The following is a 17,219-nucleotide window of genomic DNA, read 5'->3' as shown; positions in this document are numbered from 1 at the left end:
TTGTCTATATTCAAAATGTAAAGTATTGCGAGCAGATTTCTTGAATTATTGCACTACTTGTATACCAAGGAGGACCAACCTAAATTAGATACTTCAAACAACAAGAAAAAATTGGTCCTACATGTGCATCATATATCTTTATTGGTACAAAATACTAAAAGTGGGAAGGCACCTGATCACACTAATAAAAACCATTAAAACTTCTGGCTGAGCAGGAGTGAGCACTACTACACAAAACAATTGTATATTCCACCAGCCATCTCAGGGTTATTGCTTACAGCGATCGCCCAGCATAAGCCTATGCAATTCGCATCCGCCACCCATTGAGATCTGGCCGTGTGTGGACCCACCACCGACGCACACCAAGGCCTTCAAAAAAGCAGCTGCAACCGCATCCAACAAAAACCGGAGCACTAGGGACTTTTTTCTTGCTGCCAATACGTAGATCCTTTTGAACTTCCTCTCTGTCAAAATTGCTCTCATACAGTATGCCTTAGTCTCTAGTTGGTACCAATCAATACTTTTGGATCACAATATATACTGAATATGTGCTGAATTGTTTGCATCACCTTTTTACTTTTTTCCTTCCGGGATTTCAATACATGTATCACATTTCATTGAGCAAGGTGACTGTTGCAGATCCCATTCATAAGTGTACTCACGGCTTCCGCCTTCAGCGTAACCAGCGGCTATGGCGGCGTGTATGTGACTCTGTGGATCCGCCGTCTCAGCGTTCTTCGGTGGTGCTCCAGCTATTGTAGTAGCGAGCTCCACTCTGTATCATCCGGATTCCGGCTCAAGTGTGGATCCACTGCTCTTCAGATCTCCCGCCGCCTTGGCGTCTTCAGTGCGGCCGATGCAGGGTCACGTGAGCGCTCACTCCTGCTCCTCCCTTCCTGCTGACGCGTTTCGCCCCTCCCACCGGGGCTTTCTCAAAGCAGCTGAAGATTAGTGGGAAGATAGGCTGTTTTATTCGCTCTGGGAGATGGGTTAGGCTCAAGATACTTCCGCCTTCTCATGCATATTCATTACTTCTCCGTGTAATCTCCGTAATTACTCATTTTCACCATCTATCATTTTCTGCCAATTTCCTCCCTCTGACACAACTTGCAGAGGGTTAGGGGGTCTGCATTTCATATAGGAGATTTTTGCCTACAACAGCAACATAAACTCTCTATCCACACGGATCTCCGCATTCTTAGAGGAAGTAGGCTAAATTTAAGTCTGAGTTTAATCCACCGGGGGTCAGTGTGCCCAGTCTGTAGATCCATGTAGTTTCAATTTTCTGTAACTCTTTCTCTATATCACCTCCTCTGTTAGAGATCCTTTGTTTGATGATCCCTTTGAACTTCAATCCCTTTGGTTGGCCATTATGGAAATCCTGGAAGTGCTGTCCCAAGGGACTGTCTTTATCTGCTTCTTCAATGTTTGTTAAATGTTCCCCAATCCTTTGTCCCAATTTTCTTTTCGTCTTTCCTATATACAATAACCCACACAGGCATTCAATTGAGTAAACAACTCTTTCAGTGGTACAGGTTATTAGATCTCTTATTTCGTATATTTTATTATTTTTTGCATTTCTAAAAACCTTTGTTCTTTCTGCATATTTACACATTCTACAATTCCCACAACTGAACATCCCTTTGCTCCTAGGATAATCCTGTAACCATGTCCCTTTCTTTATACTATTATACTCTGACCTAACCAATTCACCTTTTAGATTTTGGGCTCTCCTTGCTGTCATAAATGGTCTCTCACCTACATATCTTTTTAATTTTTTCATCAAGCATCAAGATGTGCCAATGTTTCTGTAACAGTTCTCGCAGACCCTTCCAATGGGAGCCATAAGTTGTTACCAATCTAAGTGGTTCATTTGCTTTCTTGCCATTGTCTCCTCCTTTCATCTTTATCTTTTTCAAGATCTCCTCTCTTGATTTTGTTCTAATTCTTTGTTTTTCCCGTTCCAGCAAACTGTTTGGGTACCCTCTTTTTAATAGTCTCCTTTGGAGTTTATCTGCCTCCACCTCGAAGTCACCATCCGTCGCACAATTTCTTCTAAGTCTATGAAACTGTCCCCCCGGGATTGCCTGTTTCTGAGACGGCAGATGGTGGCTCGCAAAGTGGAGCAGAGTATTGCCTGCCGTAGGCTTCCTATAGGTTGTAGTTTTTAGGGTACCTTCTTCCTTCCTGATCATCAGATCCAGAAAGGAAATTTCTTTCCTGTCACAAGTGTAAGTAAAACTCAAGTTTCTTTCATTTTGACCCAGAGAATCAACAAACTTCTCCAGGGTTTCTCTCGTGCCTCGCCAGACCAGGACCACGTCATCTATGTACCTCAACCAGAGCCGCACATGCTCCTGGAAGAGGCACATAGGGTACACATCCTGCCGCTCCCACAGCCCCAAGTGGAGGCATGCGTAGGCCGGGGCGCAGGATGCCCCCATTGACGTGCCCCTGGCCTGGCGGTAAAAGCGTCCATCAAAGGTGAAGCAATTAAAGTTCAAGAGGAATTCCAAAGCTTCCACAATAAACTGGTTGTGAAGTGAAGATTCCGGGTAGTGCTCTCTTAGGTAAAAGGCTACGGCTGCCAAACCAACATCGTGGGGTATAGATGTATATAGCCCTTCAACATCTATACTAACGAGTAAATCATCCTCGCTCACTTTAAATCCATCAAGGGCTAACAGTACCTCACCCGTGTCCTTTAGGGCTCGTTTCCACTATCGCGAATCTGCATGCGTCCAACGCATGCAGATCCGCACATGTAATACAAGTGGATGGGCCTGTTTCCACTGTAGCGTTGTTGAGGTGCGTTTTTTTTCAGCGTGAAAAAAACGCACAAAAGAGCCAACGATTTCGCCTGCGTCGGGAATCCGTGCGAATCGCCGCTAATGTATTTAATAGTAAAAACGCATGCGTTTGTTACATGCGTTTTTACCCGCGATTTCGCACCTTTTTCAATTTTATTTAGCCCTGGCAGTGTCATGGTTAATTTCGCATGGCACCCTGCCATGCGAAATCGCATGCGAAATCGCGGGTAAAAACGCATGTGGAAACGCATCCGCATGCGTTTTTACAAGCGTCGGAATGCAGCCGAAATCGCGTCGCAACAGTTGAAACAAGCCCTTACATATGATGGTAGCTCCTCCACCATCTTTTTTAGTTTGCTATCCAAAAACTTTCCGAAATTTTCCATCGGTCCCCCTATACCCGACACAATCGGTCGGCCTGGGGGACATTCAAGATTTTTGTGTATCTTCGGAATTATATAAAAAAAAAATCGGTATACGGAAATAATTGACTTCGCAGAACGCAGCCTCCTCCCTATTCAGCACTCCCGCCATTTTTCCCTCTTTAATGATTCCATTAATTTTTTGTTTTATCATCATAAAAGGATTTTCATCAAGCTTTTGGTATGTGTTCCCGTCCCCCAGTAGCCTCAAGCATTCGCTCTCGTAGTACTGGGCCGACAGGATAACCACATTTCCTCCCTTGTCACTGCCTCTTATCACGATATCCTTCCTCTGTTTTAATCTCTCCAATGCTTCTCTTTCACCATTAGTTAAATTGTCCCTATTCTTGTTAGGTACCCATCTGATTGTATGTAAATCACGTTGTACCAAATCTCTAAATGTTTTTAGTTTGTGATTCAAGGGTGGCATATATTTAGATTTTTTTCCTAGTTCCTGTGGGATTTGGGTTTAGGATCTCTGGACCTTCTTCATTCCCCTCTCCCCCCTCGGCTTCATCTTTTAGGGATTCCAGGTCCCTCAATAATGCTCTATCCTCTAGATTTAAATGTACTGTGGAGGAAAAGGGCCCACTTTCTGAGCAACCTGCTCCTTTATTATCTCCATACGTGAGTTTAAGTGCAACACGTCTCAGAAAAAAACACAAATCACGATACACTGTGAACTCATCTCCCCCACATACAGGAGCAAACGAGAGACCCTTCCCCAAAAGGGATAAGCTGTCCTGATCCAATGAAATTTCTGCTAAATTGATTACATTGCTCCCCATCTCCTCTATTTCTGTGTCTTGGCTGCTTGTGCTCTGGTTTTCCTTTCTATTTCCTTGACTTTCTCCTTTGGATTCTTCCTGTCTTTCTGAGTTTTTAATATACCCTTGCTCTTTATTTCTTCCTCTGTTCTTATTGCCTCTTCCTCTTCTTCTATTTCCTCTCCCTCGTCTTCTAGGTCCTGTTCTAAAAAAGAGACTCCTTTGTCACCTTCTTCTTCATGTTTATCCTCCAATTGCTTCTGTCTAAAAGTCCTACTTCTTGATCTACTCCTGGGTCTTCCTCTTTTACATTCATAAAATTCCCCCTCATTCCAGGATTTTATATCTTCCTGGAATTTTTGTTGTTCTTTTTTAATTTTTACTTGATTTTTTTCTATTTCTATTTTTAACTGTTTGTTTAATTTCTCAAACTTTCCATGTGTTTGAAAACCATCTAGTTTTATTTTACTTTTCTCTAATTCCACCCTTAGTTCTTCGAATTGGATTTTTTTCTCCTCCACTATCATACTCATTATAGAGATGCCTCTCTCTATACTTTTCTCCTTCCAAATTTTCATAAATCTAGGATGGGGGTTAAGAGAAAGGATTATCCCAGCAGGGCATTTACAAAATCCTAGATTTATGAAAATTTGGAAGGAGAAAAGTATAGAGAGAGGCATCTCTATAATGAGTATGATAGTGGAGGAGAAAAAAATCCAATTCGAAGAACTAAGGGTGGAATTAGAGAAAAGTAAAATAAAACTAGATGGTTTTCAAACACATGGAAAGTTTGAGAAATTAAACAAACAGTTAAAAATAGAAATAGAAAAAAATCAAGTAAAAATTAAAAAAGAAAAACAACAAAAATTCCAGGAAGATATAAAATCCTGGAATGAGGGGGAATTTTATGAATGTAAAAGAGGAAGACCCAGGAGTAGATCAAGAAGTAGGACTTTTAGACAGAAGCAATTGGAGGATAAACATGAAGAAGAAGGTGACAAAGGAGTCTCTTTTTTAGAACAGGACCTAGAAGACGAGGGAGAGGAAATAGAAGAAGAGGAAGAGGCAATAAGAACAGAGGAAGAAATAAAGAGCAAGGGTATATTAAAAACTCAGAAAGACAGGAAGAATCCAAAGGAGAAAGTCAAGGAAATAGAAAGGAAAACCAGAGCACAAGCAGCCAAGACACAGAAATAGAGGAGATGGGGAGCAATGTAATCAATTTAGCAGAAATTTCATTGGATCAGGACAGCTTATCCCTTTTGGGGAAGGGTCTCTCGTTTGCTCCTGTATGTGGGGGAGATGAGTTCACAGTGTATCGTGATTTGTGTTTTTTTCTGAGACGTGTTGCACTTAAACTCACGTATGGAGATAATAAAGGAGCAGGTTGCTCAGAAAGTGGGCCCTTTTCCTCCACAGTACATTTAAATCTAGAAGATAGAGCATTATTGAGGGACCTGGAATCCCTAAAAGATGAAGCCGAGGGGGAAGAGGGGAATGAAGAAGGTCCAGAGATCCTAAACCCAAATCCCACAGGAACTAGGAAAAAATCTAAATATATGCCACCCTTGAATCACAAACTAAAAACATTTAGAGATTTGGTACAACGTGATTTACATACAATCAGATGGGTACCTAACAAGAATAGGGACAATTTAACTAATGGTGAAAGAGAAGCATTGGAGAGATTAAAACAGAGGAAGGATATCGTGATAAGAGGCAGTGACAAGGGAGGAAATGTGGTGATCCTGTCGGCCCAGTACTACGAGAGCGAATGCTTGAGGCTACTGGGGGACGGGAACACATACCAAAAGCTTGATGAAAATCCTTTTATGATGATAAAACAAAAAATTAATGGAATCATTAAAGAGGGAAAAATGGCGGGAGTGCTGAATAGGGAGGAGGCTGCGTTCTGCGAAGTCAATTATTTCCGTATACCGATTTTTTTTTTTTTTTTTTTTTTTTTTTAATATAATTCCGAAGATACACAAAAATCTTGAATGTCCCCCAGGCCGACCGATTGTGTCGGGTATAGGGGGACCGATGGAAAATTTAGGAAAGTTTTTGGATAGCAAACTAAAAAAGATGGTGGAGGAGCTACCATCATATGTAAGGGCTTGTTTCAACTGTTGCGACGCGATTTCGGCTGCATTCCGACGCTTGTAAAAACGCATGCGGATGCGTTTCCACATGCGTTTTTACCCGCGATTTCGCATGCGATTTCGCATGGCAGGGTGCCATGCGAAATTAACCATGACACTGCCAGGGCTAAATAAAATTGAAAAAGGTGCGAAATCGCGGGTAAAAACGCATGTAACAAATGCATGCGTTTTTACTATTAAATACATTAGCGGCGATTCGCACGGATTCCCGACGCAGGCGAAATCGTTGGCTCTTTTGTGCGTTTTTTTCACGCTGAAAAAAAACGCACCTCAACAACGCTACAGTGGAAACAGGCCCATCCACTTGTATTACATGTGCGGATCTGCATGCGTTGGACGCATGCAGATTCGCGATAGTGGAAACGAGCCCTAAAGGACACGGGTGAGGTACTGTTAGCCCTTGATGGATTTAAAGTGAGCGAGGATGATTTACTCGTTAGTATAGATGTTGAAGGGCTATATACATCTATACCCCACGATGTTGGTTTGGCAGCCGTAGCCTTTTACCTAAGAGAGCACTACCCGGAATCTTCACTTCACAACCAGTTTATTGTGGAAGCTTTGGAATTCCTCTTGAACTTTAATTGCTTCACCTTTGATGGACGCTTTTACCGCCAGGCCAGGGGCACGTCAATGGGGGCATCCTGCGCCCCGGCCTACGCATGCCTCCACTTGGGGCTGTGGGAGCGGCAGGATGTGTACCCTATGTGCCTCTTCCAGGAGCATGTGCGGCTCTGGTTGAGGTACATAGATGACGTGGTCCTGGTCTGGCGAGGCACGAGAGAAACCCTGGAGAAGTTTGTTGATTCTCTGGGTCAAAATGAAAGAAACTTGAGTTTTACTTACACTTGTGACAGGAAAGAAATTTCCTTTCTGGATCTGATGATCAGGAAGGAAGAAGGTACCCTAAAAACTACAACCTATAGGAAGCCTACGGCAGGCAATACTCTGCTCCACTTCGCGAGCCACCATCTGCCGTCTCAGAAACAGGCAATCCCGGGGGGACAGTTTCATAGACTTAGAAGAAATTGTGCGACGGATGGTGACTTCGAGGTGGAGGCAGATAAACTCCAAAGGAGACTATTAAAAAGAGGGTACCCAAACAGTTTGCTGGAACGGGAAAAACAAAGAATTAGAACAAAATCAAGAGAGGAGATCTTGAAAAAGATAAAGATGAAAGGAGGAGACAATGGCAAGAAAGCAAATGAACCACTTAGATTGGTAACAACTTATGGCTCCCATTGGAAGGGTCTGCGAGAACTGTTACAGAAACATTGGCACATCTTGATGCTTGATGAAAAAATTAAAAAGATATGTAGGTGAGAGACCATTTATGACAGCAAGGAGAGCCCAAAATCTAAAAGGTGAATTGGTTAGGTCAGAGTATAATAGTATAAAGAAAGGGACATGGTTACAGGATTATCCTAGGAGCAAAGGGATGTTCAGTTGTGGGAATTGTAGAATGTGTAAATATGCAGAAAGAACAAAGGTTTTTAGAAATGCAAAAAATAATAAAATATACGAAATAAGAGATCTAATAACCTGTACCACTGAAAGAGTTGTTTACTCAATTTAATGCCCGTGTGGGTTATTGTATATAGGAAAGACGAAAAGAAAATTGGGACAAAGGATTGGGGAACATTTAACAAACATTGAAGAAGCAGATAAAGACAGTCCCTTGGGACAGCACTTCCAGGATTTCCATAATGGCCAACCAAAGGGATTGAAGTTCAAAGGGATCATCAAACAAAGGATCTCTAACAGAGGAGGTGATATAGAGAAAGAGTTACAGAAAATTGAAACTACATGGATCTACAGACTGGGCACACTGACCCCCGGTGGATTAAACTCAGACTTAAATTTAGCCTACTTCCTCTAAGAATGCGGAGATCCGTGTGGATAGAGAGTTTATGTTGCTGTTGTAGGCAAAAATCTCCTATATGAAATGCAGACCCCCTAACCCTCTGCAAGTTGTGTCAGAGGGAGGAAATTGGCAGAAAATGATAGATGGTGAAAATGAGTAATTACGGAGATTACACGGAGAAGTAATGAATATGCATGAGAAGGCGGAAGTATCTTGAGCCCAACCCATCTCCCAGAGCGAATAAAACAGCCTATCTTCCCACTAATCTTCAGCTGCTTTGAGAAAGCCCCGGTGGGAGGGGCGAAACGCGTCAGCAGGAAGGGAGGAGCAGGAGTGAGCGCTCACGTGACCCTGCATCGGCCGCACTGAAGACGCCAAGGCGGCGGGAGATCTGAAGAGCAGTGGATCCACACTTGAGCCGGAATCCGGATGATACAGAGTGGAGCTCGCTACTACAATAGCTGGAGCACCACCGAAGAACGCTGAGACGGCGGATCCACAGAGTCACATACACGCCGCCATAGCCGCTGGTTACGCTGAAGGCGGAAGCCGTGAGTACACTTATGAATGGGATCTGCAACAGTCACCTTGCTCAATGAAATGTGATACATGTATTGAAATCCCGGAAGGAAAAAAGTAAAAAGGTGATGCAAACAATTCAGCACATATTCAGTATATATTGTGATCCAAAAGTATTGATTGGTACCAACTAGAGACTAAGGCATACTGTATGAGAGCAATTTTGACAGAGAGGAAGTTCAAAAGGATCTACGTATTGGCAGCAAGAAAAAAGTCCCTAGTGCTCCGGTTTTTGTTGGATGCGGTTGCAGCTGCTTTTTTGAAGGCCTTGGTGTGCGTCGGTGGTGGGTCCACACACGGCCAGATCTCAATGGGTGGCGGATGCGAATTGCATAGGCTTATGCTGGGCGATCGCTGTAAGCAATAACCCTGAGATGGCTGGTGGAATATACAATTGTTTTGTGTAGTAGTGCTCACTCCTGCTCAGCCAGAAGTTTTAATGGTTTTTATTAGTGTGATCAGGTGCCTTCCCACTTTTAGTATTTTGTACCAATAAAGATATATGATGCACATGTAGGACTAACTTGTCTATATATCTTATCTAAGGTTTACACAGCAAATCTAGCTGCAAACAGCTTCAATAGAATATGATTATTTCTTCCCGTGATACAATGACAGCAGCCATGTTGTTTGTAAACATTACACACAGGCAAGCTTATCTGCATCTTCAGCACTCAGCCTGTGGAAAAAACCTAATCCTCCCCTCTGCCTCTGAAATCTCTGGCTAGTAATACCTCCCCCTCCTCCTGCCCAGACTGAGCTCCCATGAGCCCTTGCTTCGGTCTGAAAATGCCAAGGCTCTCTGAAAAGCTGTGAGCAAGGCTTGTTTAGTTTATAGGGAATTAAAGTATTAAAACAAAAACACAAGTATTTGGCTTGAGGAATGCCCTATAAACAATAAGAAAGGAACACAATTATGCAATGAGTAAAAGTTCATCTCGGATCCACTTTAAGACACTTGCTGTCTGTATACCCACATCAATAATAGTGTCTTAAAGGAGCCATGCCCTTGATTTTTCTCTGTAATGGATCAGTTACTCTAGGACAGGGATTTTCAACATGTGGTACACGTACCACTGGTGATACTTTGCTGTTGGCCAGGTGGTATACTCCGGGTTGGCCTGCCACTTTATTGCCCGCCTACCTCTTGTCCTGATCCCGTCCTGCTTCCACAAAGTTCAGCTCCCCCTTGCTCACTCCTCGCTGTGCTGCCCTACGACATACTTCAGACCTCAGATCAGCGGTGACAGCCAGGGGAACAGTGCACAGGGACAGTGTGTATACAGTAAGTGACTTTATTAATCACTTCCTGCATCTGAAGTAAACACCTCACCACTGTGCACCATTCACCTGGCTGTCTTCACTGCAGCTGGGTTACCAATGATCTGATGTCTACTATTCTGCAGGGCAGCACTTTAAATCAGTAATTTTGACTTTATACTGTGACATTACAACCTTAATAACAAAATAATCTGCCCTGTATATGCTTTCAGCCACTTCCCTTGTAAAGTATTGGAGTGTGTGGCTTCCTCTCAGATTCCTCTGATTAAGTTTGGTGATAGGACTGCACTGCTACAGCCTACAGTGGGTTGCAAAAGTATTCGGCCCCCTTGAAGTTTTCCACATTTTGTCATATTACTGCCACAAACCTGAATCAATTTTATTGGAATTCCACATGAAAGACCAACACAAAGTGGTGTACACATGAGAAGTGGAACCAAAATCATACATGATTCCAAACATTTTTTACAAATTAACTGCAAAGTGGTGTGTGCATAATTATTCGGCCCCCTTTGATCTGAGTGCAGTCAGTTGCCTATAGACATTCCCTCATGAGTGCTAATGACTAACTAGAGTGCACCTGTGTGTAATCTGTCAGTACAAATACAGCTGCTCTGTGAGGGCCTCAGAGGTTGTCTAATTCCTAGTGCACACCAGAGCGTTTCGGTCGCGTTTTCAGATCCAATTGTGGATGTGGAAACGCTAGTGTAATGTATTTCAATGGGGTGGTGCACACCAGAGCAGGAGGCGTTTTGCAGAAACGCATACTCCCGGGCTGCTGCAGATTTTGGATTGCAGAGGCGGTTCTGCCTCCAATGTTAAGTATAGGAATAACGCAAACCGCTCTGAAAAACGGCACTTCAGAGTGGTTTTGCAGGCGTTTTTGTTACAGTAGCTGTTCAGTGACCGCTTTACTGTAGCTACTACACCAAAAACGCTTCACAAAACCGCTAGGAGAAACACTACAGAAAAATAAGAAAAAGCGTTTCAAAATCTGCTAGCATTTTGCGGATCTGCTAGCGGGTTTTGGTGTGCACCAGGCCTGAGGCTGCATTTCCACTTGTGCGGTGCGAATCGCCGCGGTAAAAATTCGCATGCGGATGCGAATTTCGCATGCGGGTGTATGCGAATTTTCATGCGAAGTCGCATGCGAATTCGCATGGATGACGATGTATGCGAATTTAACCATGGCAGTGCTGGTGTGCTTTTTCCATTGTTTCTATGCGAATTCGCATGAAAATTCGCATGAAAATTCGCATACCCAAACCGCATGCGAATTTCCTATTAAATGCATTGTATGCGATTCGCATAGCGGTATGCGGTATGCGAATTCTGATGGCTCTGCCATCCGAATTTTTTCTGCACAGAAAAACGCACAGGAATCCTGACAAGTGGAAACAGTCCCATTCACTTGTATTGCTATGCGAATTTGCATGCGAAAAACGCATGCGAATTCGCGATAGTGGAAATGAGCCCTTAGAGAATATTGGGAGCAACAACACTGTGAAGTCCAGAACACACAAGACAGGTCCGGGATCAAGTTATTGAAAAATTTAAAGCAGGCTTGGGCTACAAAAAGATTTCCAAAGCCTTGAACATCCCACGGAGCACTGCTGTTCAAGCAATCATTCAGAAATGGAAGGAGTATGGCACAACTGTAAACCAACCAAGACAAGGCCATCCACCTAAACTTACAGGCCAAACAAGGAGAGCGCTGATCAGAAATGCAGTCAAGAGGCCTATGGTGACTCTGGACGAGCTGCAGCGATCTACAGCTCAGGTGGGAGACTCTGTCCATAGGACAACTATTAGTCATGCACTGTACAAAGTTGGCCTTTATGGAAGAGTGGCAAGAAGAAAGGCATTGTTAACAGAAAGCATAAGAAGTCCTGTTTGCAGTTTGCCACAAGCCATGTGGGGGACACAGCAACCATGTGGAAGAAGGTACTCTGGTCAGATGAGACCAAAATTGAACTTTTTGGCCAAAATACAAAACGCCATGTGTGGCGGAAAACTAACACTGCACATCACTCTGAACACACTATTCCCCACTGTCAAATGTGGTGGAAGCATCATGCTCGGGGGATGCATCTCTTCAGCAGGGACAGGGAAGCTGGTCAGAGTTGAAGGGAAGATGGATGGAGCCAAATACAGGGCAAATTTAGAAGAAAACCTCTTGGAGTCTGCAAAAGACTTGAGACTGGGGCAGAGGTTCACCTTCCAGCAGGACAATGAGCCTAAACATAAAGCCAGGGCAACAATGGAATGATTTAAAACAAACCATATCTATGTGTTAGAATTGCCCAGTCAAAGTCCAGATCTAAATCCAATCGAGAATCTGTGGCAAGATCTGAAAACTGCTGTTCACAAACGCTGTCCATCTAATCTGACTGAGCTGGAGCTATTTTGCAAAGAATGGGCAAGGATTTGAGTCTCTAGATGTGCAAAGCTGGTAGAGACATACCCTAAAAGACTGGCAGCTGTAATTGCAACAAAAGGTGGTTCTACAAAGTATTGACTCAGGGGGCCGAATAATTACGCACACCCCACTTTGCAGTTATTGATTTGTAAAAAATGTTTGGAATCCTGTACGGTTTTCGTTCCACTTCCCCTGTGTACACCACTTTGTATTGGTCTTTCACGTTGAAGTCTAATAAAATTGATGCATGTTTGTGGCAGTAATGTGACAAAATGTGGAAAACTTCAAGGGGGCCGAATACTTTTGCAACCCGCTGTAGTTGCTGCCAGTCCCATTCAATCATTCAGTTTCGTGTGCACCACCTACAGTAAATCAATGGACTATAGGACCAACTGGATGTTGGGAGCAACACCTTGCTTTGAGCTAGGAACATACACTTTGGAGGGTCCGCATTAATACTCTATGAAAGAGTACTGAAGAATGTTGAGCTATACAGGGAAGTGCTTAAATAGAATTTACAGTATATACTGCTAGCTGAATGCTGGTTGCCTTGGTTTCATCCAACATACTCTGTGTCATCCATCAGTCTTTGGGGCCTTTACCAAATAAGGTCTTGACGATTATAATTTTAAGTATGCTGATGTTGACAAATTCTAATTTTTGTGCCCTTTTTTTTTTTCTTTTTTTATTATGCTTTAGGATGCAAAAACACTGAAGATAAATATGAACTGGAGGTATGGTATTTACTTTAAGTTGGTAAACCACTAATTGGGAAAGTAAATTACTTTGGCTGCTTTCGTTTTATTTTATCTAGCTCAAAATAAATGAACTCTCTATAATTGTTTGCACTTCAAAACAAGAACCTCTGTTTCAAAACTAAAGCCAACCTGAAGAGAGCTTGCCAAGCAAATGATAGAACCATTGTATGTTGTGTGAGAGAGACCAGTACGTTTGTTCAGGGTGCATATCCTGACTTCTATTTACTTCCCTTCTATATAATTCTGGTTTTAAAGGTGGTTGTAACATCCACTAATTAAAAAAATTGCTAAAAAAATAGAGCTTCCAAAAATATAAGAAAGGATTCTTCTATTATATCTCTGTATTTGTCTTCTTCTGGTCTGGGTTCCTAACTGCAGGAACTGAACAGTGTCAGCAGAATTATGAGAAGGTGTGTTTTATTTTCTTTTTGTAAATGGCTACAGTAGCAAGCTTATATCAGCATGCAAATAACAGAAAGCTACACTGCCTACACGCACGCCGCCTACACGCACGCCGCCTACACGCACGCCGCCTACACGCACGCCGCCTGCACGCACGCCGCCTACACGCACGTACACGCACGCCGCGTACACGCACGCCGCGTACACGCACGCCGCGTACACGCACGCCGCGTACACGCACGCCGCGTACACGCACGCCTCGTACACGCACGCCTCGTACACGCACGCCTCGTACACGCACGCCTCGTACACGCACGCCTCGTACACGCACACTGCCTACACGCACGTCTCGTACACGCACACTGCCTACACACCACACGCCCACACTCCTTTTTGAAGAGTTTCCCAAAGAAGAGTTTACACAATGAAGTAGGCCTGTTGTCTAGGTGATGTTTGCTGTGGCAGTAGGGAAGGAACATAAACACTGAGCTGAGTTGGAAGAATAGGGAAAGTGCAGAAGTGATGTCACATTCGGCATCACATGAAACCATAAAGATGGAAACCAGCAGAAATCTATATAAATCTGGCAGTGAACACTACAACCATCAGGATAGGGAAGCTAAATAAGTCATTTCATATTCGATTTTTTTGTTTTGTTAATATAGGGTTTTATCCTGTTAATGAATACAATAGTAAATTTCCATTAATTAGGAATTTGCAACATTTTGTATATTGCACATCTGTACTTTTTTTGCAATAAAGATTTTGGAAATGCCCGGCTGGTTGGTTCCTTGTTGTTAGTTGCTTATTAATGAAAATGTACTATTGTTTACATTAAAAATGTAAGCAGATGTGACTTTTTTATGATCTTCCCACAGGTAAGGCTTAGCAATTTTGTAGGAAAGGTTTTAGGTATGAATAACAGGGAGGTTGCAATAGAAAGAACTCAACCGAAATCCTTATACTTAAGGTAAAATAAGGGATTGAAATACTACTATAGAGCAGATTAAAGGGAAGGTTCAGGCACGACCTAAAAAAATAAAAATACAAATCCTCTTACCTGGGGCTTCCTCCAGCCCGTGGCAGCCAGGACGTGCCCTCGCCGTGGCCCCGCAGGCTTCCGGTCTTCTCCGGTACCCGACCTGGCCAGACCGGCTGCCAGGTCGGGCTTCGTCTGCGCTCCAAAATGCGCCTCACGGGGGCACGCTGACGTCATCGGACGTCCTCCGGGCTGTACTGCGCAGTCGCAGTAGTTATGCGCCTGAGCAGTACAGCCCGGGGACGTCCGATGACGTCAGCGCACCCCCGTGAGGTGCATTTTGGAGAGCAGAAGAAGCCCGACCTGGCAGTCGGCCTGGCCAGGTCGGGTCGGCCACCGAAGAAGACCGGGAGCCTGCGGGGCCACGGCGAGGGCACGTCCTGGCTGCCACGGGCTGGAGGAAGCCCCAGGTAAGAGGATTTGTATTTTTTGTTTTTTTTTTTAGGTCGTGCCTGAACCTTCCCTTCAACGTAATGGACCATAAAACTGAACAAGCACATCAACAAAATGCCCAGTGCCATTTTGTGGTCTTTTCGCATAAACCTACAAGTTTTTGCATATTCCAACAAAAGAGGCTCAACGGTTTGTTACCGGTGTTCTTATTAATAAATATACGGTAAGTCGCAGAAACAATGTATTAACAGTAGCCAGCAAAATGGCTAAAATAACATTGTCTAATAAACTGATTAAAGTACATGGTTCATAACCAGTGAATTCATTTTTCTGTTCTTTTCCTGCTGTGCTAAAAACACCATGACAGTCCTTTAGTGGGAAATGCTGAATTATGTGTTTATCCCTCAGCCCTCTATATAATCAATGGCAGTAGGACCTCAGCTTCTGCACTAGCAGTTGGTTTGCCATCTAGCTCTGTGCTGAGAAGGATGAAATTGTTTCTCTGTAACTCTGTAAAAAGTTTACAATCTGCTTTCATAGATTGAAGATCCAATTGGAAAATCCAATTGGATTTTTCAGTCGAATGAAAAAAACCTTTCAATTTTTTTTATTTTTTTTTTCCACCGGGAGATACGATAGTTTTTATCAATTGCTGTAAAATAAGATCATTTTATTGTAACGTGTGTGGCCACCTTTAATCCCCCCAAACTCCCCGGGGGCCAATCCGGGCAGCGCTTCCGTGTGAGGCAGGTCTATGGGCTGCAGCCCTGCCTCACGCTTCTGTCAGCCTGGATCGCCGCCTCTCCCCCGGCCCTCTGTCTTCCTTCACTGAGAGGGGCGGGGGAGAGGCGGCGATCCGGGCTGACAGACGCGTATGAGGCAGGGCTGCAGCCCATAGCTCGGCCTCACACGGAAGCGCTTAGGGCAGCAAAATCCACGACCAAGAAAGTCGTGGATTTTGCAGGGGAGAGGGAGGGAGAGTTGGGGCGGATTTAGATAGTTTATAGCAGCGGGAATGCGGTGGTTTAGTTAGGGCTATTGTGTTAAACACATTTATTAAATAAAAAGATTGTTTTTTGGAGGCTTCAGTGTCTTTTTAAAGTTCAGTGACTGAAAGTGAAAAACTAACAATACTGTCAAATTGAAGGCTTTTTTTTATTTTGGTGCGGCGTGGGATGATCTTTAAAGGCCCATGTAGAAGACAGCCCTTTATTTTTTTCTATAACTAAACACTACCTCTTCCAGAGCTAATGTCTTTCACTGTATAAAAGTGGTGCTAAGGTGCCTTACTACTAGGAAGACTAGACTTAGTTTACCCAAACAGGGCTATTCTGCAGGAAGTTGTACGGCTTTCTCACCAGGAATCAGCAGATTTAGGGGACCCTGCTGAGGCTCGGCTAAAAGTAGAAGCAAAGGTACCAGTGGCTAACGTGTTTTGGCTGCACAATGGTACGTAATTGTAGCACATGCACTATGATTAAAGAAAACCTGTACTGAAAATTAATAGTCAAAATAAGCATACACAAGTCATTCTTGCCTGCTGTGTAGTCTACTCCTCAATCTCTTTCTCCTCTAATATGTCCTGTTTGTCCGCTGTGATCTATGGAATTCTCCGTCCTCCATTTTGAAAATGGCCATTACTCCATAACAGCTTTCTGGTCAGCACACAGTTAAACTGTAACATCGCCCACTTGAGCCATAGGGAAACATGGACACATCAGTTCTCCTCTCAGCTGTAACTGACAGCAACTGATATAAAACTGACAGCAACTGATATGTTTTAGTTCTGACAAAATGTTGTCAGAACTGGAAGGGATCACTGTAAGAAGAAAATGGTGAGCTTCTGAGAGAAACTGATGGCAAGGTAATTATGTAATGTTCATTTGAAGTTACCTCATGTGTTTATTTTAAATAATTTTACTCAGTACAGGTTCTCTTTAAGGACCATTGTGCATCCGAAACATGTTAACCACTGGTTGCTTGGCTTCTACATTTACTCAAAGGCTATATTCCTGCTACGGGCATTGTGCAGAACCCATCCACTTTTTTGGCTAAAGGTTACTATACCCTTATAGATTTGCTGCAGATTTGACCATCAGATTCCTGTCACATGCTTGTCAGGTCAAATCTGAAAGGAATCAATCTCTCGGATGTGTGCCACACACTAGGAACACATTTCCAATAGATTTCAGAATGAAATACATTGAAAATTGATTGAAATGCATTATTACACCATTTGATCTAATGCAACTCTCTTTGCTGCCAGCAGCCAATCAACCTACATTTTCTAACTGGACTGATTGATCGAAATTGACTGATCATC

The 17,219-nt window shown here is 43.3% G+C and overlaps 1 protein-coding gene across 1 annotated transcript in view; it reads left to right on the top strand.

Annotated features, from left to right (window-relative positions):
- SCAF11 (SR-related CTD associated factor 11) overlaps positions 1 to 17,219 on the top strand; it is a 135,252-nt gene that overhangs the window by 52,630 nt on the left and 65,403 nt on the right. The window contains exon 7 of the mRNA XM_068276591.1: positions 13,004 to 13,038. Within this exon, the coding sequence (XP_068132692.1) occupies positions 13,004 to 13,038 (35 nt within the window). The remainder of the gene's footprint in view (positions 1 to 13,003; positions 13,039 to 17,219) is intronic.

The sequence above is a fragment of the Hyperolius riggenbachi genome, chromosome 3 (genome assembly GCF_040937935.1).
Source record: "Hyperolius riggenbachi isolate aHypRig1 chromosome 3, aHypRig1.pri, whole genome shotgun sequence".
Classification (NCBI taxonomy): domain Eukaryota; kingdom Metazoa; phylum Chordata; class Amphibia; order Anura; family Hyperoliidae; genus Hyperolius; species Hyperolius riggenbachi.
Note: the sequence above shows the minus strand (reverse complement) of the source record. Positions and strands in the feature narration are given on the sequence as shown.